General features: G+C 56.0%; 1 protein-coding gene across 1 annotated transcript in view; it reads left to right on the top strand.

Annotated features, from left to right (window-relative positions):
* The window catches only part of ARRDC1 (arrestin domain containing 1), a 39,182-nt gene extending 20,039 nt beyond the window's left edge, over positions 1 to 19,143 (top strand). Inside the window, exons 3-8 of the mRNA XM_030961394.1 lie at positions 10,357 to 10,407; positions 10,528 to 10,682; positions 11,175 to 11,357; positions 11,680 to 11,856; positions 12,005 to 12,416; positions 14,661 to 19,143. Of these exons, the coding sequence (XP_030817254.1) occupies positions 10,357 to 10,407; positions 10,528 to 10,682; positions 11,175 to 11,357; positions 11,680 to 11,856; positions 12,005 to 12,416; positions 14,661 to 14,725 (1,043 nt within the window). The 3' untranslated portion in view covers positions 14,726 to 19,143. The remainder of the gene's footprint in view (positions 1 to 10,356; positions 10,408 to 10,527; positions 10,683 to 11,174; positions 11,358 to 11,679; positions 11,857 to 12,004; positions 12,417 to 14,660) is intronic.

The following is a 19,143-nucleotide window of genomic DNA, read 5'->3' as shown; positions in this document are numbered from 1 at the left end:
GCATCCAGACAGGACAGCTGGGCCCCTGGGAGGGTGGAAGGGGAGCAGTGGGATGGAGATGAGACAGTGTCAATGGTGCCTTTAGACCCGAGTCCTCCAGCAGAGATGGCTTTGAAGCTGACCCTTGCATTTGCTGTGCTGGCTTGCAGGGATGTGGAACAAAAGCCCTGGGGGCTGGCTCTGCTCCAGCCTGCAGCACAGGGACAGGGAGAGCTGTCTGCTGTCACAGCCCTCCCCGTGACATTGATGCGTGTCTGGGCTGCCCCTCCATGTCCCTACCTCTGTGTCTCCCTGTCTGTCTGTCTGTCTGTCTGTCTGCCTCCGAGGGGCTGCTGGCAGCAGTGTCCTGGCACAGCTCAGTCCTGCAGGGCTGTGCTGGGGGAGCCCTCCATGGCCTGGTGCAGGCAGAGCCTCGGTGCTGACTCAGCCGTGGCATTTTTAGGCTTTCCAGGAATAGCTCTCAGCTGCCCTGGCCTCTCCTGAAAAAAGCATGAAGGAGCTCCAGACAGATGGAGTGTCCCATGTGGGTGTTCCCTGGGTGCCTCCCTGCAGGGCTCACCCAGATGGGAGGGGAAACTGAGGCAGGCTGGCCTGCTGGCTCTTGGGCTGTGGGGTGGGGAGGTCACTGATGGTGATGGCAGGAGCCCAGGGTGAGTCTGGGGAGTTGGAAGCATTTCCAAGCAAGGGCTCCTGAAGGAGCTGCTGGCTCCCACTGCCAGCACACAGCTGCTGCTCTGGCCAGCACCAGCAGCCACCCGTGACAGAGCACCACAAGCAAAGGTTACTGGTGGCATCTGGTGTGGTCCTGCAGGGGAATAAAAAGCATGCAAAACCCCCAGGGTGAATCCGTGCCTGTTACTCCAGGTAAGGGGTGGCTGTGCCCACCTTCTCCCACCACAAAGCAAACAGCAGAAGGGAGGGTGGGACTGCTGGAGGCCCTGGGGTCAGGTGGAGGAGCTGCCTTCCTGCCATGCCCCCAGAGGCCTTATCCACACAGGGGATGTCACTGCTCAAAATGAGTTGAGGAAGGGAGGAATTTGCTTCTGCCTCAGAGGACTCTTCTGTTCCTGCCTTGCCCCCACTACAGAAATGCTGTTACTCCTTGTCTTTGAACAAGTGAATTTTAGAGAAAGGTAAGGAGGAGCAGCATGTCCCTGCTGGGGGGAAACTGGCAGCCAGGCTGTGCCCTGGGGCAGAGGGTGGTTTCAGGCTGTCCTCTGACACCATCCCCAGCTCTCTTGAAAGGGGCTCATCCAGTCTGATGGCATTGGCCTGGATTGAGGAAGGATCCCAGGTGTCCCCAAGGCCACACAGAGAATGGGGCTCTGTCTTGCCCATCCCTGGTGAGTGGCTCAGCTCCAGTGGTGCCACTGCTGTGCTGGCACACAGGAGGTGGTGCAGGGAGCAGGCTCAGCCTGACAAACAGCCTGCCTTGCTCTATCCCTTCCCACATCCCGAGCAGTAACTTTCAAAAACACCGATCTGTGCTCTTTGAGGACACGTGGGGGGAAGGGGAGAGGAGGTTTGCAAAACTGTCGAGGCTCAGATTGCTCTGTAAGCCTCCAAGAGTGACTCCACACTTCTCCTCCCACACAGCTTTGCATTGAAGTAAGTGAGGGGGCAGCTCGTCCTCTGGCATCAGCTGCTGCTTGTATTACACACTGCTTTGGGGTTTTTTTCATTGCATGAAAAAGGAGGCAGGCCCTTAAATAACCCAGATGCCCACTTTGGCACTTATTTAAGGCACTTTCCTTTCTCTCCCCACCTTGGAACAGGGTGTGCAGGACCCGGCTGTGCCACTGGAGCAGGTTGGTGACAAGTGCTGCTGCAGAGGACCCTGCTCCCCTCAGGGCTTGTCCCCACCCAAGCAGGGCATCCTCTGTGCCCTGGGAAAGCCTCTGGTGGGGCTGGGCAGGAGCTGCAGGCAGCAGGCAGCCGTGAGGAGCAGGGGATTGTGCTGTAGCCTTGGCAATCACACACAGGCCAACGGTTTAATGAACTCAGGCTCTTTACATCAAAGCTGCTGGGAAGTGTGGAGTGTGCCAGCTGCTGCAGAGCCTCTCGCTGCTCTGTTTGCTGCTGTGCCACAGAGGTCACTCAGCCACCCAGGGCTCCCAGGGGGGGTTGTTACTTGCCTCCTGGAGGGGAGGCTAAGAGGGTATTTACTTTTCTCACTTGGACTTTGGTTGCTCACTGGTGTTGATTTTTCCTTTTGCACAGAAAGGCAAGAGGGGTGGGGGCTGCAGGGTTTCTGTAGGTGTCAGCAGCGCAGGGGATCAAGTGGCAGCGAGCACAGAATGGCACCACTTGTACCCAGCTCTGGGACACAGAGCTGCTTCTCTTGCTCCAATATAATGGAGTGATTCACTCTGCAGAGCCTCCTGCTCCTCTCCCCCTCCCTGCTGTGGCTCTGCCCTTGTTCAGCCAGAGAGGAGCAGGTCCATCACGTGCCTGTACCCCCATGGGGCTGTTCCTTCCCTGCATCTCCAGCTGCACACACAGCTCTTGCCCTGTGGAAGGGTTGTGCATGCAAAGGCAGAGTTTTGTTTTTTTTTCATTCCCTCCTTGTACCTGAGTTGAACTCATGCAGGGAGCTGGCTGTAATTTCCAGCTGACCTTTCTTTTGGCAGCTTGTTAGTTAGCTTGAAGGCACTGCAGGGATTTCCTGGCAGCTCCACATGCTTCCTCTGCTGGCAGATTTCTTGCACAGAGCTAAAAAGGGGCAGCTGTGCATCACCTCTTCCCTGGGGTGGTTCTCTGCCGGCCTGGCACAACACCTTCATGGCCAGCAGCTGGCACAGGGTAACTATCCTGGCTCCCAACTGAATTTTAAAATCTTGGTGACCTGACTAAACAGAATTGTGAGACTTGTACAGCTTGTTCTGTGTGAGCAGGAGGTCTCAGAGCAGCAGGCGATGCTCCTGGACAGCCCCTGCCCAGGTGAGAGCAGCAGGGTGTCCATGGGCAGTGGTGAGCCACTAAGGATGTTCTGGTGCCAGCTCCTGGCCACACTGTGCTGCTGGGCTCAGGAGCAGCAGCTGCAGGTTCAGCCCAGGAAAGCCACACTGAGGGCTCTGCAGTTGCCTTGGGTCACAGCCGCTTCCTCAGCACTTCCCAATTTCTTGCCTCAGTAGACCAGTTAATCCTCTGGGGCTTTTGCAGCATTGCCACACTGCCAGATCCTGCTAATTCACTGAGAATGTCTCTGGAAGCTGCTGACACAGAGGTCTGTGAGCAGTGGAGCCCTCACCTCAGTGCTGAGTGCTTTGCTGCGCCTCCTGTGTTACAGAAAGGTTGATCTCAGCCCCATTACGCATGGGAGGTTGTTCCTGCTGTGTGTTTGTGTGTTTGCAGAGCTGGAGTAAGAGAGTTGCTGCCTTGAAAGGGAGCGTGGAGCCTGCTGGGGCTGTGCTCCATCACTGCCATACAGCAGGAGAGCTCTCCTTGGAGCTGCACACCGAGGCTTTCCTGGCAGCTTTGCCTGTGCTTGCTGGCAGGTCGCTCCTCTGGCTCTTGGCTGTTCCCTCTGTGGCACCTGTGCCTGCTGATGGCACGAGCAAATGTGTGCATTTCCCCTCCTTTGTTGCAGTTTGTAATCCCCTGTATTAACTGCATTCACCAGAGGCTGAGTTGAGTCCTGTGCTAAAGCTGCAGTGGCTCAGCGTCACCTCAAGTGCCCTGGCACAGAATTAATGCTGATAGAGCCTCCTGAGAGCTAAAGAGCTCTGGCCCCTTGCTTATATGTAATATTCAGTGTTCTGGCTGCAAAAGTGGATGAGGAGAGAGGGCAGGACAGGGTGAGCAGGGTGCTGGCTGCTGGGACTGCAGTGAGACTGGCATCTCTGCCTGACTGACATCTCTGCCTGTAGCTGGGGACTTGGGCTCCTGTGGCACAGTGCAGAGCTAGGGCTGCTCATTTCTCCACTCCAAAGTGGAAAACACAAACCTTCTGCTTTCCTGCTCTCTGCCTGGAGAGCCTGGAGAGGAGAGTACTCAAGCTGTGCAGCAGCAACACCAGAATCAGTCTAACTCAGCACCTTTGGAGGAGCTTGCTTTCCCCAGGGCTGACTTTAGGCAGCAGGAGGAAAGAGCCATATTGCTACAAGTGATGGCACAGGGGCCAGCAGGCACCAGGTACCTTTCTGTACTCCTTGAATTGGCCAACACAGTCAATGCATCACTTGTTAAATAGCCAGGGAAAAACTGCCATATGGTCTGGCCTGCTGTTCCTCTGCTAGAGGAACCAAAAAATCTGTGTGCTCCAAAGGTGCAGCCTGTTCCCATTCCAGCATCCAGGAGGAAGCAGAGCCTGGCAGGGACAGGTGGGGAGGGACAGGGCTTGGGGCAGGAGCCCCACTTCAGCCACTCCTGTCTCCTGTGCCTGGGGTGTGGGGACATTTCCAGGCTCCTAGTGGTGGCTACAGAGCTGATATCATCCTTCTCTTTGGGGGCTGGAGGGGGTGACAAACAGGATTATTCACCTCTTCTGCTGTGTGTAGCTGTGGGTGAAGCCTGGTGAGGCACAGGTGTGTGCTGTGCCACATGTGTGGTTCCTGGCCTGCAGCCTGCTGTGTGTCACATCTGGGCTGGCTGTCCCAGCCCCCCTCAGTGTGAGCCTTCACAGGAGGGGAATGAGCTCACCTGAGTCTCTTGTGTGACCGAGGCACCTCCCAACTCCCTTCTGCTAGCCTGGAGCTCCTGTTTTGTCATGGTGGCTGTGACCCTTGTGCAGAGATGGCTGTGACCACCTGTGACTTCCAGACAGGGACCCTGGGGCTGGGGCAGCCAGGCTGGGAGGAGGATTTGGCAAGTGTCCCCTCAGTGGCACTGGCTGGAACGTGCAGCCCAGCAGAGCTGGCCCCACCAGTGCTGTCAGACCGGGCTGTTTGCACAGAAAGCTGCCAGACAGCCCTGGGAAGGTGGGTGGGACACAGCAGGTAGGGCTGTGTCCTTGTTCCTGTGGGGCTGGCTCCTCCTGAGCCCCAGCCCTGCTCTTGTGCCAGGCAGAGGCTGCTGGAGGACATTTCCCAGCCCTTGGCCAGCTGCAGGCAGGGCAGGGTGTGGGCAGGGAGCTTCCCCTTGTTCTGGAGGGATGATGGCTTTGGAGGGCTGGGGATTTCTCTGGCTGCCACCTCTGCCTGGGCAGGGGCCTGGCAGCACCAGCCAGGGAGGGGTCACTGCTCAGAGCAGAGCCCAGACACTTTCAGCAGCTCTGGAGGAGTGAACTGGACTTGGATCATTTGTCTCACAGTGTAAATACAGACATGGGGTCATTTCAGCCCCCCTGGGTGGGATGGTGGCAGCTTTGCCATGCAGTGCTGCAGCACTGTGCTGTGCAGGGGAACCTTTGGGTGGGAAGGGACCTTAAAGATCACCTTATTCCACTCCATGCTGTGGGCAGGGACACCTCCCACTGTCCCAGGTGCTCCCAGCCCTGCCCAGCCTGGCCTTGGGCACTGCCAGGGATCCAGGGGCAGCCCCAGCTGCTCTGGGCACCCTGTGCCAGGGCCTGCCCACCCTCACAGGGAACAATTCCCAATTCCCAAGTTCCCATCCAGCCCTGCCCTCTGGCAGTGGGAGCCATTCCCTGTGTGCTGTCCCTCCATCCCTTGTCCCCAGTCCCTCTCCAGCTCTCCTGGAGCCCCTTCAGGCCCTGCAAGGGGCTCTGAGCTCTCACTGGAGCTTCTCCTCTCCAGGTGAGCACCCCAGCTCTCCCTGCCTGGCTCCAGTCCTGGAGCAGCTCCATGGCTCCTCTGGACAATGTTTGTTGATGAAGCCACTGGGGATCACAGGACAAGGGACTGAGCAGGTTCTAGAAAGGGGAGAGGTGACCCAGGGGCAGGACCTTGCACTTGGCCTTGTCAAACTTCCCAAGGCTCCCCCAGGCCCAGTCCCTTCAGCCTGGCAGGGTCTCTCTGGGTGCCAACCCAGTGTCTCCAGGGGATCCAGAAGACTTGGCACCAGCCCTCTGGATCAAGGCATTTCTGTTCTGTAAATGAAATGTTCCAGGACTCCTCCACATCCAGTGGTACAAGTGAACAACCCCAGCCCCAATGTGGAGCAGCTGAGCCATGAAGGAGAGACCCAGACCTTTCTCTGCTGGAGTCAGGGACATCTCCAAGCTTCTTCTGCACTATGAGTGTGTTGTTACTGCTCCTGCTATCTGCACTGGAGTTTTTCTCCAGGCTGTCAGGGGCAGCAGCTTCTTTCCCTGCAGGAATGCTCTGGGAGGAAGTTTCCCAAGGCTGTGTGGGGGTGGCCAATCCCTGCTGGCTTGACTCCTATCAGGGGGACAGGCTGCTGCAGGTATGGCCCCACAGCAGAACCCTGCCAAGCCTGCTGCCTCTGCTGCCTAATGACTTTCTCAAGGTATTTTTAGCTGCACATAAACTTCAGGAAAAGCTTTTTTGCATCTGAGGACACTGTGGCCTTTGTTCTGGCTTCTGGGAATGGGGAGGTGCTGGCTTGGCGTGGCTGCAGCGGCTGGCACAGCCCTGTCCCCTCACAGGGTCTGTGAGCTGCCCCTGTTTGAGGGGTCTCAGTGCCCCCTGGGGCAGTGCTGAGCCTCTGCTGCCCTGCTGTGCCCTGCCCAGGCTGGGGAGTGCTTTGGCAAAGCCTCTGGTGCTGGAGGAGCATGGAAAGGGCAGCTCTTCCCAGGTGTGGGGATGGCCATGACCCCCACCATGGTTGGAAACCAGCTCACCTCTGCCTGCTGCCAACAACAGGCTCTGTGGCAAAGTCCACTTGCAGATGGAATTAGCACATTAAGTGTCCTGGACTGTTGAAGCTCCCTGGGCTGGAGGGACAGGGGTGATGAGTGGCTCCCATGGGCTGTGTGTTCCCCTCACTGCTGGGATGCTGGAATTGGACAGTGGATGCAGCTGTGGGATGGCTCTGGGCACTCTGCCTGATGCTGCATCTCCCCTGCTGTGATCTGGGGATCTGTTCAAGGTCTGGTGAGACGCACATTGCCCTGTGTCACTGTGCTGGACTGACACTGCAGGTGTCCCTTGCAGGGAGCTGAGTTTGCCCCTGTTTTACATGGCAGAAGTACCTGGGTGTTGGCTCAAGGTCAGTCTGTGCCCTGCCCATGCTCACAGGGAAGCTGGGACAAGGGAAATTGCAGATTTCCCCTATTATAACAAGATTAGTCAGCATTTGGAAATGGAAGCTCAGCCTTTTGGAGCAAAGTTGCCAGCTGGAGAGTTTAGAAGCAGTTGCCACCTCCCTTCCCATTGTAAGGGTGCTTGGTTTGGGATTTACCAACTTTCCACCAGGCAGAAGACAGAAATGGTTTTGTGATTCCAAGTTGCAAATGGAGCCTTTGCTGTGCCTGTGCTGGAGGAGCCTCTGCCAGGAGAAGCAAGAAGGAGCCCAGATTGCTGCTGAATATCTGCCTTTCCTCCTGGTGCAGGGGGAGGCAGGCAGGACCTGAGCTCACCTGTGGGCTCTGCTACCTTTCACTCTGCCAGGCACTCTGGATCTTGCTTGTGCTTTCACAGGAGTCTCCTATCTCAGTCAGGACCACTGGCTTTTCTTCATCTTAATTTTGTTAACCCTTGTCTGTGAAATAGCCCTGGCACTGAACTCCTTTCTGCACCAGTGGGTGCCTTGGAATGTCCCCTCCAGGATACTGAGGGTGCCTAAAGATGCTTCTCCCTCTTGGGGGAAGGAGAGAGTGGGCTGGAAGGAGCAGATCTGAAAACAAGAGTTGTTCTTGGCACCTGCAGCATCTCCCTGCTCCATGGAGTGGAGACCAGGCTCACTGTGCTTCCCTGCTCAGCTCAGGACTGGGTCAGGGCTCTGTGGCCATGAGCCAGGCGCTGCTGTGATGCCCTTGGTCTGTGTGAACTGTGGCAGGAACAGCCACAGTCTGGGCTGGCTGGTCTGGGAACTCCTGTCTGGCTGCAAAGAGCAGGAAGGGCCTTTTCCAGCCCTCGTGAGCAGCTTGGAGCTGCAGGAGGGATTTGCAGGGTGTTCAGGGGGTCACAGCCAGCAGGGCACTTGGGCTTGGACAGGACCATCAGGCTGGTCTAGGCTGACCTGTGGGCAGTTCCCACCTGGGGACCTGCTCAGACCTTGGGCTACCTGTGCAGAAACTGCCTCAGTGCCAGTGAACCACACAAACCACATCCCCTGCAAGTGATGCTGCCCACACGAGTTCCTGGGAGAGTTCATGGCCTTGCTCAGTGATGCTGTGGGAGTTAGAAACTGTGAAAGTGCTCACAGGTTCACTTCCAGCCCAGCTTTCTGTTGGTGCACCTGAGCTGGGCAGGACTTGGACAGAAATTACTTCTTGGATGGTGCTGCCTGTTATAGGCAGTCCCTATTCCTTGTAGAATAGGGACTTCTACTTGGTGGAGTCTGTGGGCTCATCCTAAGGGTCCTGGAAAGGCTGTGAACTTTCATGCTCCTAGTAGCAGACTCAGAATTACTGCCTGCACCTTCATGTGGGGCTCTGCATGTCACACAGCTGGGAATTCTGGTGGAAATTCTCAGTGGAATTCTCTCAGTGACCACTGTCCTCTGGAGCTCCCACCTCCCTCCCTTGTGCGGGGCAGGAACAACCCTTGCTCCCACTCCTTTTCAGGTGCAGAGTCCCTGTACTGCAATGCAGAAACTGCACAGGACAGTCCATGTATTCCAGTTACCCATTTGCTTTCTGAAATAGGGATAATGGGTGTAAGATCAATGCTGAATGGTGCCTGTTAAAAGACAGAAACCCTCAGGGCAGCAAACAAGGGCTGGGTTCATTGACTCATTCACATTAACCAGGCTTTATCCCGGACCCAAGCAGCCAAGGCACCTGCTGCACCTCAGCTGGCACCTTTACTGAGCCGTGCTGCCCAGGAGGGAGCAGGAGAGGCTGTCCCACAGCTGCCTCGGGGCCTGTCCAGCTCTGAGCACTGGTCCTGGCAGCGAGGGCACAGCTTGGCTTGGTGCCTCCACCTGGTGACAGCGCCGGGTGCTGCATTTTAGCCTACATAGCTCGGGTTTGTTTGGGGGACAGCAGGGCAATCTGCAGGGAGGTGATGGCAATGGGCAAATCCTGCTCGTCTCTGTGAGGCCAAAGAGTACAAATAGCCATCTCTGCTGTTGTCCCTTTGCAGGGAGGTGTTCTCCCTTTGCAGGGACCCATGATGTGTGTGTGTTGGATTGTTCATCCCTCTGTCCCTGCACTGTGGGGATACACTCACTGTGCCTCGTCCCCATGGGGTGGCTGAGTGTGCAGAGAGGCAGAGATCTGGCTTTTCATAGCATGAATGATGCACCAAGTGCTGCTGTGTCAGGGGGGGATTTACTCTTCTCCTCCCCACCTCCCCCTTCCATGTAATCCACTTAATCCCCTGACGACAGGACTCGATTTCTGTCAGCTCTGTGCAGCCAGCGTTGCTAACGGGCAAGCTGCCTCCCTCTGTCTTACAACAACAAAAGCACCAGCCAGAGCTGGGCTTTGGTACCTCCAGCAATGATTCTACAAAGCAGAACAAACACAGCTCGATTTCCTGGGCATCCAGGTCTCCCTCTCAGCTCTGCCACTCTAAAAACAATCATGTGTACATGGATTTAACAAATATGGATAAACCTCGGTGGTTTTCTTACTGAAGGCAACTTTAGGAGCTGCTGGATCACACTGTGGGTTCAGTTCAGCTGTCACACTGCCCTGGAGGGAATCTGGATGGAGTTGGGGAGTTGGAATCTGTTGTTTTAGCCATGCACTGGATCTTGGCTCTGCCCTGGGCCCTCGAGGCTGTTGCAGAGCAGTGGTTGAAGGAAATGAGTGCCAAGGTTTTAATGTTGTGGCAATATTTTTCTGAGCTCCTGTTGTCTCAGCAGCCAGGCTGAGGTATTGCAGGTCCCTTCTGGGGTCCAAGGGTGGGTGGTTCCAGCTCCTGAACCCTGTGCAGTCTGTGAAGGGCTTTGCATGTGGCTGAGGGTGGAGTGGATTGATGCCCACCAGAACTCCCTACCATTCTCAGACAGTGCCTGTGATTTCCTACATTCCCCCTGACTGCCTGACAGAGGAAAGACTTGAAGAAAAATAAACCCACAGCAGCCCTGCTCTGTGTCCTGTGTCAATAGCCTAGGATAACCACTTGCTGTGGCATTGGGATCCCTTAGAGCCTGCCCTAAATGACCTTATTTACAGGATATCTTCCTACAGAACCTCTCCTGTCCCAAGGAGGGGTGGGTAGCAGCAGGTGCTGCTGTTGGCTCAAGCACTGCCCATGGGATCTGGAGCTGTCCAGTGGCTGTAGGCAGCAGAGCAGGTGATTCCCTGGGTGGTGGCTTCTCTCTCACTAATCACACATTCCAAGGTCCTGTCCCATGTACACTTCACTCTTGTTTCCACAGGGGTCCTGACAGCTGGAGAGCACAACTTTCCCTTCCAGTTCCTGCTGCCAGGTAAGATGCAGAAAAGTGGCTGAAGGCCCTTCCCTGTAAGCCTTGGATTTTGCATATACTTCCAGTTCAGAAACTGGCCTGGCTCAGCCTTATGACCTCTTCTTTCTCTCTCAACTCCAGCTTCTGCTCCTACATCATTTGAAGGCCCTTTTGGCAAGGTCCTGCATCAGGTGAAAGCTGTGATAGACACACCTCGCTTCTCCAAGGACTACAAATGCAACAAGATCTTCTACGTTCTCTGCCCTCTCAACCTGAACGACATCCCTGACATCGAGGTAAGAACTGGGGCATGGCTGGAAATGCCAGCACTTCAGCACTTGTGCTTGTCCTGCTGTCTGAGGAGTCACTCAGTGGCTGGACAGCTCTGGCTGCGTGCTGTGACAATGCAAGAGCAGGACAAGGACTCCTCATCTCTCCTGCCTTGCTGTCAGTACCTACTCCAGGTGATTTCTGTCCCTTGTGTGTGTTGCTTTGAAAGGTTTATCTGAATTTTCAGCATGCAGAGAGACACGTTGGCCAACAGCTTCAGGTGCTTGGAGACACTTGGGTTTGGGGAACTTGCTTTGGAGGGGAAAGCAACTAATAGGACAGTAGAACTGTGGGGCTGGAGAAGAGAGACCTGTTGTCTCTGGCATTGCCATGTTCCTGGTTCTTTGCATCCTCTTAGAAGCAAATATTTCTGCTTGCTTGTTTTGAATCTCTTGAGTGTTTTCCCAGAGGCTCTCTGACTCTCTTGACCCAACACCTCCTTCTCTGCCGTCCTGCAGCAGCCCAACACCATGTCCATCACCAAGAAGTTCAACTACAAGCTTGTGAAAAGTGGCAACATCATCCTGACAGCCACATCTGATCTGAAGGGCTACATCGTGGGCCAGGCCATCCAGCTCCGCACGGACATTGAGAACAAGTCCGGCCGCGACACCGGCGCTGTGGTGGCCAGTCTGCTCCAGGTGGGTGCCCAGTGGGGCCATCCTCTGCCCTGTGCTGCTGCTTCTCCACCTCATGGAGGCCTCTGTGAAACTTTGGGGCAGCCAAATCTCCACCTCTGGTCCTCTCTACCTTCCTGGGGAAAGAGGACCTAGAACTTGTCTTGCTTTTCCCTGCTCAGACTGTCACACAAGGGTATTCCTGCTCTGGAATATGCCCCTTAGGTCTGTGCTTGTGCCTATTTGACAAAGCAGTTGGGTGGGGTTGTGTCCTGGCTTACATTTGTGGGAGACAGAAGACCACCTGCAGCCTCTGAGCCAGCTGTGTTTCCTCCTGTCTGTGCAGAAAGTGGCCTACAAATCCAAGCGCTGGATCTACGACCTGAGGACCATCGCCGAGGTGGAAGGCTCAGGGGTGAAAGCCTGGAAACACGCAGAATGGAAGGAGCAGATCCTGGTTCCAGCACTGCCCCAGTCCATTCTGCAGGGCTGCAGCCTCATTCACATCGACTACTACATCCAGGTGAGTTTATTTGGAGTATCCCTGGGCTGGGCCGTGGCTCTGTGCCCCCTCCCAGGCTGAGCAGTGTGTTCTGGGGGCTCCAGACATCAGGTGAACCTTTCCACTGCCATGTATCATGAGGATGCCACTGTTTTCCCTTCTCTTCCAGGTTTCCCTCAAGTCTCCAGAGGTTTCTGTCACTCTCCCCATCTACATTGGAAACATTGCTGTGAACAGGGTCCCGCTGAGCCCCTCCCGCTCCATCCAGCACATCCCATCTGTGGTGGTCCCCAGTGCCCCCCCAGAGGAAGAGGAGGCTGCCAGTGGCTATCACCCAATGGACAATGTCTCCATCCCCACCAAAAGCCATTCCCAGCAGCAGCCCTTCAGCTACGCCCCAGGACTGAGCTTCCAGGAGATTCGGGCGGACTCGGAGCAGACGGGCTCCCCAAACCACCCCACACTCTGCCTGTCCACGGGGGCCACTGTCCCCTACTATGCTGAGGGGAACGTGGTGCCTGTCCCCACAGCCAGCTCACTCATCCTGCCCCCAGAGTACAGCACGTGGGGATACCCCTATGGTGAGCAGCACTCCTGGGATCTGCAGCTGGGGGGAAACAGCTCCTACCTCAGTCTCTGCTAGCTGTGAACTGCTGGGAATCTGGGGATTCAGTCAGCCTGCTGCAGGCTGTTGTCAGAGGGATTGTGACATCTCTCTGCCTGCTTTAGCCTCTAGAGGAGTCCCCTCTTCCAGCTGTAAAAGCCAGCTGTCCTTCCCACATCCACGCCCAGGCCTGCCCTGGGCTTGTTGTGAGAGGATCTCCCTGTTCTTAAAAGAGCTTTCAGCCTCCCACTGACAGAAAAACTTCTTGGCTTGTGGTGAGGCTGGTGGGAGCATAGCCAGGAAAATGATGTCACTGAAATCTTCTGTCTGACTTGGAGTGGGCCTGCAGCTGGTCTGAAGCTGTGGGGGTGGGAGCTGAGAAAATGTCCAGGGTGGAGCAGCTTGGGGAAATCCCAGCGTGCTGGAGTCCTGCAGCCATGCTGGGGTGGCAGGGCCAGCAGGGTGTGCTGGGTTCCTGGGGCTGTGCAGGGTGGCAGGGCCAGCAGGGTGTGCTGGGTTCCTGGGGCTGTGCAGGTGTGACAGGGCCAGCAGTGAGTGCTGGGTTCCTGGGGCTGTGCAGGGGTGGCAGGGCCAGCAGGGTGTGCTGGGTTCCTGGGGCTGTGCAGGGGTGGCAGGGCCAGCAGGGTGTGCTGGGTTCCTGGGGCTGTGCAGGTGTGACAGGGCCAGCAGGGTGTGCTGGGTTCTGGAGCTGTGCAGGGGTGGCAGGGCCAGCAGGGTGTGCTGGGTTCTGGAGCTGTGCAGGTGTGACAGGGCCAGCAGGGTGTGCTGGGTTCTTGCAGCCATGCTGGGGTGGCAGGGCCAGCAGGGTGTGCTGGGTTCCTGGGGCTGTGCAGGTGTGACAGGGCCAGCAGGGTGTGCTGGGTTCCTGGGGCTGTGCAGGTGTGACAGGGCCAGCAGGGTGTGCTGGGTTCCTGGGGCTGTGCAGGTGTGACAGGGCCAGCAGGGTGTGCTGGGTTCCTGGGGCTGTGCAGGTGTGACAGGGCCAGCAGGGTGTGCTGGGTTCTGGAGCTGTGCAGGCGTGGCAGGGCCAGCAGGGTGTGCTGGGTTCTGGAGCTGTGCAGGTGTGACAGGGCCAGCAGGGTGTGCTGGGTTCTTGCAGCCATGCTGGGTGGCAGGGCCAGCAGGGTGTGCTGGGTTCCTGGGGCTGTGCAGGGGTGGCAGGGCCAGCAGGGTGTGCTGGGTTCCTGGGGCTGTGCAGGTGTGACAGGGCCAGCAGGGTGTGCTGGGTTCTGCGCCATGCTGGGGTAGCAGGGCCAGCAGTGAGTGCTGGGTTCCTGGGGCTGTGCAGGTGTGACAGGGCCAGCAGGGTGTGCTGGGTTCCTGGGGCTGTGCAGGTGTGACAGGGCCAGCAGGGTGTGCTGGGTTCCTGGGGCTGTGCAGGTGTGACAGGGCCAGCAGGGTGTGCTGGGTTCTTGCAGCCATGCTGGGGTAGCAGGGCCAGCAGTGAGTGCTGGGTTCCTGGGGCTGTGCAGGTGTGACAGGGCCAGCAGGGTGTGCTGGGTTCCTGGGGCTGTGCAGGTGTGACAGGGCCAGCAGGGTGTGCTGGGTTCTTGCAGCCATGCTGGGGTAGCAGGGCCAGCAGTGAGTGCTGGGTTCCTGGGCCTGTGCGCGTGTGACAGGGCCAGCAGGGTGTGCTGGGTTCCTGGGGCTGTGCAGGTGTGACAGGGCCAGCAGGGTGTGCTGGGTTCTTGCAGCCATGCTGGGGTGGCAGGGCCAGCAGTGAGTGCTGGGTTCCTGGGGCTGTGCAGGTGTGACAGGGCCAGCAGGCTGTGCTGGGTTCTTGCAGCCATGCTGGGGTAGCAGGGCCAGCAGGGTGTGTTAGCACAGTTGTACCCAAACCAGCCCCTCTCTTTGCACTGGAGTAACAGAACACTCCATGTGTTACTTCAGCCCTGGGTTTGGGCACACGGAGCACGAGTGATCTGGAGGTGCTGGAAGACAGGAGGATGCTTGGGAAAGAAAGGGAGGAACAGAATAGGACTGTGAGGTGGTGATTTTAACCTCCCTGGGCATCAGGGCAGGGATGGGTTGGCTGGCTCAAATCCTACAAAGCCCCTGTGCCTCAGCTGGGCAGGCTGTGGGTCCTGGCAGGGAGTGTGTGTTGGTGGGTTGCTGCACTCTGCACTGGGTTACACTGACTGGGGTGAAGGGAACCTCCCAAACCCACCATAACCTCTCTCATTCTTCCTTTCCCCCACAGAGGCACCTCCATCCTACGAGCAGAGCTGCAGCAGTGCCAACTCCAGCATCAGCAACGGCAATTAGCCCTCCCCTGCTCCGACCCCGCTGGCACTGCCTACCCTGGCACCACGGGGCACCCGCCTGTGGCACAGTCTGGTACAGCACAAGGCGTCTTCTTGTCTCTCTGGCTGCTTTGGGGGGGAGCTGCCACATCCCAGCCTGGGCTTTTGAAGTCTCTTTCTAGGGAGGGGGTAAAAAAACCAAAAAGGGCAGCCAGAGCAGCCTGTAGGAGAGGTCAGGGAAACTGAACAGTCTCCTGCTGCTGCAGCCAGTGCTGGAGAGCTGGATGTGGCCCTGTGCCCTGGGAGCAGCCTGTCCCAGTACTGTAGTCAACACTAACTGCTTTTCTATCAAAGCACCTGCGATGCCTTATCTGAAACGCTCCTGACTTGGCACAGCCCCACTCTAAGGGAAGGCTGGGCTGTGTGGACTTGCTCTCCTCTTTTAGGGGCTGTGTGCTCTCCACAAATGGTTTTGACAGCCCTTCCTCCTTTGTCCTCAGAGGTCCTAAGGGTAGCAGGAGGTTTCTTGGAGTAAGCAGGTTCGGAAGGTCAGGGACTTTACAAAAGCCAAAAGCACAAGCCCTCGCTGTACCTGAGCTGTGGGGGAAGTGATGGCAGTGTGAGTGGCCATGGGCACAGGGGGGCTCGTGGGGACACTTGCTGATAAGCCCTGGTGATCTCTGGGGAAGATCCTGGTGTGGGATGGGGTGCCCTTTTCCCCACAGGGCCCACCCTTGCTCAGTGCTGGGCCCTGGCACACAGGACAGCAGCACTGGTCACTCTGGAGCAGGGGGACCACACTCCATGTCCCTGCAGGGTGCCCTCTCCTCCCAGGCTGCAGTTAAGTGACCATCAATCACAAAAGTCTGTCTGATGCTACCTCTGAGTGTGCCCAGGGGCCCTGCCCTTGGGATCCCTTCCCTCTGGGTCCCTCTGCTTGGGGCTGTCCCTGGGAGTGGCTGTCCCTGCCCGGGCCAGGGGCCTGTGGTGGCACTGGTTTGCTGTGTGTCCCCTGGGCCTGAGCAGAATGTGACAATGAACACAACCCGTGGGGAGCTGCAGCCTCTGCTGCACCTGGCAGTCAGGGGAACGAGCTGGGTTTTCTTGCAAAAAGTTTTTCTTTTGTGCTTTTTCCCCCCACACACCTTGTTTAGCTTGTTTAGCACTGACTGCCCAAGCTGAGGAAACCACAAGCCTCATCCCTCAGAGCCACAGGTGCCCAGCCAGGCTGGAGTTGTGGCCCCCAGACCTTTGGCACCTCAGAGCTGGTCCCCACACAGCCCCAGGCTGGGCAGGCAATACCTGACAGACCTTTAGGAGCATTTCCAGCTGCTGCCTCCTTGCTCAGCCACCTCTGCACACCCTTCAGGCAGCTGGGACAGGCCCTGCTTTGCACTCTTTCTTTGCAAATGCTTTTTTATTTTATTTTTTTTTAAGCATTGAACTGCTTTAAGGGTAGTGTAGCAAAGGTGCCGTTCTGAGCAGTGCTGGCACAAGATGCACCAATGATGATAGAGTGATTGTCATTGTCCCTGAATATATATAAATATATATATATATATGAGATGAAGTTGTTTTTAATGATTGAATTCAGAAATACAAATTTTAATGCTGTATTTAATAAATTATTCTATGAGAAATGCTGTGCTTTTTCATCCATTTCTGATGCTGATCCATGTGCCTGTTCATGCCAAATCAGGAATGCACCTTGCTGATTTCTTACAAAATGAAGTTTTTTTGCTGTCACCAGGAAGGGTGGTGAACTCTGCCAAGGCAGCTTGGGGAAAACAAACACGGTGTGGCCTGTCCACAGTGCCAGGCTCAAAATTCCCCATGGCTGGAGGGAATTTGGCACCACGTGGGCTTGGCTCTGGAGAGAGCAGCCACTGCCCTGCTGCTTCCCAGGCCCTGTGTCCTGAAGCCAGGATTTGTCCAAGTGGCCCAGGAGTCCTGGGCAGTGCTCACTGCTGGCAGGGGAGGAGGGGGAGAGCAGACTCTGCCTTTAGGAGGATGGAGGTGGCATAGCCAAGGTGTGGCTGGAAGGGCTGGAGACCACCAGCCCCAGCTCCTAAAGAGCCATTTGGAATAAACTTGTTGAAAGTGGAAGAAGGCTCCTCCCCACAGCCCACTTTGGTCATCCCATGGCTGAAGCATGCAGGCACTGCCTCAGTGTTGTCACTGCAGGTAGCCTGGGGTGTGATCTGTGTCTCAGACACAAAGATCCTTCTTCATTCTCTTCTCAGCTTATGCTTCTGCCCAGCTCCATGGTTCAGACTCTCCTTTGTTGGGTGGTCCAGCCTGCCATGAGCAGCATTCTTCATCACAATGGGCCAAAGGCAGGTACAGCTCTTCCCAGTGCTCTTCCTCTTCCTCCCACTTGGCTGAACCTGTCTTGCCTGGCTCAGTCTGCAGCTCCCATGGCCTTCCTTGCTGTTGGCTGTGCAAACCCTGGAACCCAAATCCCTTCCACACCCCTGGAAAAATTCCTGTGAGCTGTCAATGATTCTGGACCTGCTGGGTTGGGCTGCAGGCTCCTGACCCAGCTGGGCTCTGGGAGAGGCAGAGAAGGCTGGGAACAGGACTGGTTTCCCAGCTCCTTCCCATCCCTGGGGCTGAGCTGCTGCTGACACATTCAGCCCATGTTCCTTGGCTGGAAAATGGGATTTCTGTTTGGTTGCTGTGGCCAGAGCCACTGGGCTGTTTTTGGCCAGACTCCCAGCCAGCAGCTGTCCTCCTTGTTCCACCTTTGTTTTGGGAATGTCCTTGTTCCACCTTTGTTTGGGAATGGCCCATCCATGGTGGAGGCTGTGGAGGAGGGAGCCCCCGCCCAGCCCGTGCTGTGCCCTGTCTCTGCAGTGCTCCTGTGCACCTCAGCTTGCTCTCCCAAATTATATTTGCTACAAACTGGTCTTTGGGACCTCCTGCTGTACACTTTGCAAAGCAGGGAGCAAATGGGGACACTCTTGTCTGGTGAGGAGTGTCCATCACCAGCAGCTGCTGTGGAGGGAGCAGGAATGGGCTGGAGCTACACCTCAGGGTGGTCTCCATCCTTTTGGAGGCCAGGGCTGCTCCCCAGCCCAGCTGCTGTGCAGGGGCCCCTGTGAGTCGGGGTGCAGCAGCCATCAGCCAGGGCTGTCCCTGAGCAGCCTCGTTGTGCAGGAGAATTGACATTACAAGTGACAATCAGTGCTTTGCACCCCTCCTGCCCTGCCTTGGCTGTGCAGGGAAGTGAAGCCTGACCCAAAGAGCCTGGCTCATGTTTTGTGGAGCCCTTTGAAATGCAGGGTGGAGGGGTTGGTCCAGCTCTCCTTGAACCCCCCTGCAGGGGTGGCACTGTCAGCAGGTCCTTGGAGAGGGCTTTGGATGCGGGGCAAACCCCGTGTTTGGTTTGGATTTGGGGCTGAGTTTGGACTCGCCCTCTCCAGAGAGGATCAGCCCCTCTGTTCTCTGTCCACAGCCTCTTCAGCTTCCACCTCTTGGGGAGCTCCTTTAGGCCCTTGATCATCCTTCCCTCCTCTTGCTGAACACTGAAATAAAGAGGAAAAAAGCCCATTTTTCTGATCACAACTCTGGGGGAAAAACTTCAGCATGTAGGGATTCATTCTAATTCCTGGCTCAGTTTTTTATAGCAATTGTTTTTGAGTTTGTTTGAAATGGGGAGGGGGAGCAGTGGGGCACGAGAGAAGCTTGTGAGTTAATTGTTTCCAAACTCAGTGTCCAATTGAAAACACCAAAAATATAATCAGCTCTTTTTTTTTCCTTGCTACTTTTATGTCCTTCATGGTTTTGTTCTTTTCCTGCTCTCCACGTGTTCCACCTCCATACCTTTGGCTTTGTCAGTGTTGTTTGTGTCCTAAACTAAACTCTGCTTTGGCATCTGCTGTCCCACTGCCTGCAGGAGATGGGGAAAGGGGAGTTGGGGGATGCAAAGGCTCTTCTTTCTTTTTGACAATGATTCTTTTTTAGCTTTCCACTGAACTTCCAGGAGTTTTGTAAAAATAAATATTTTCTGCTAGGACATTTTGCTGTTGAGCCAGCACAAGACAGGAGATACAGGGTGTTCTAGGCTCCATTTGGGTTTTATTCTATATTCTAAAATATTTGCAACTATCTGCAACAGGAATGTCCCATCCCTCCTCCCCAAGAGAGACTGGCAGGGTAAAACCCACAAAACTTGTGCCCTTTCTTGTACCACTACTCGTGGCTGTAATTCTTTATTCCTGTGGTTTTCTTTACAGATTTTGGGGTTTTATACAACAATTTGTGATGGCTCTGTACAACCTAAGACTTCTGTGCAATTTATAACTGGGTTTTGAAATGTAAACTTGCAGTTTTCCATGTTTACCACGGCTTCTGGGGAGTATTTTTGTCCTGGGTTTTAACCCCCCAAATGTAAAGAACTGGAAAAATGTAAATAAAGATGATCTTTTTTAAGACCAA

This window comes from Camarhynchus parvulus, chromosome 17, assembly GCF_901933205.1.
Source record: "Camarhynchus parvulus chromosome 17, STF_HiC, whole genome shotgun sequence".
NCBI lineage: Eukaryota > Metazoa > Chordata > Aves > Passeriformes > Thraupidae > Camarhynchus > Camarhynchus parvulus.
Note: the sequence above shows the minus strand (reverse complement) of the source record. Positions and strands in the feature narration are given on the sequence as shown.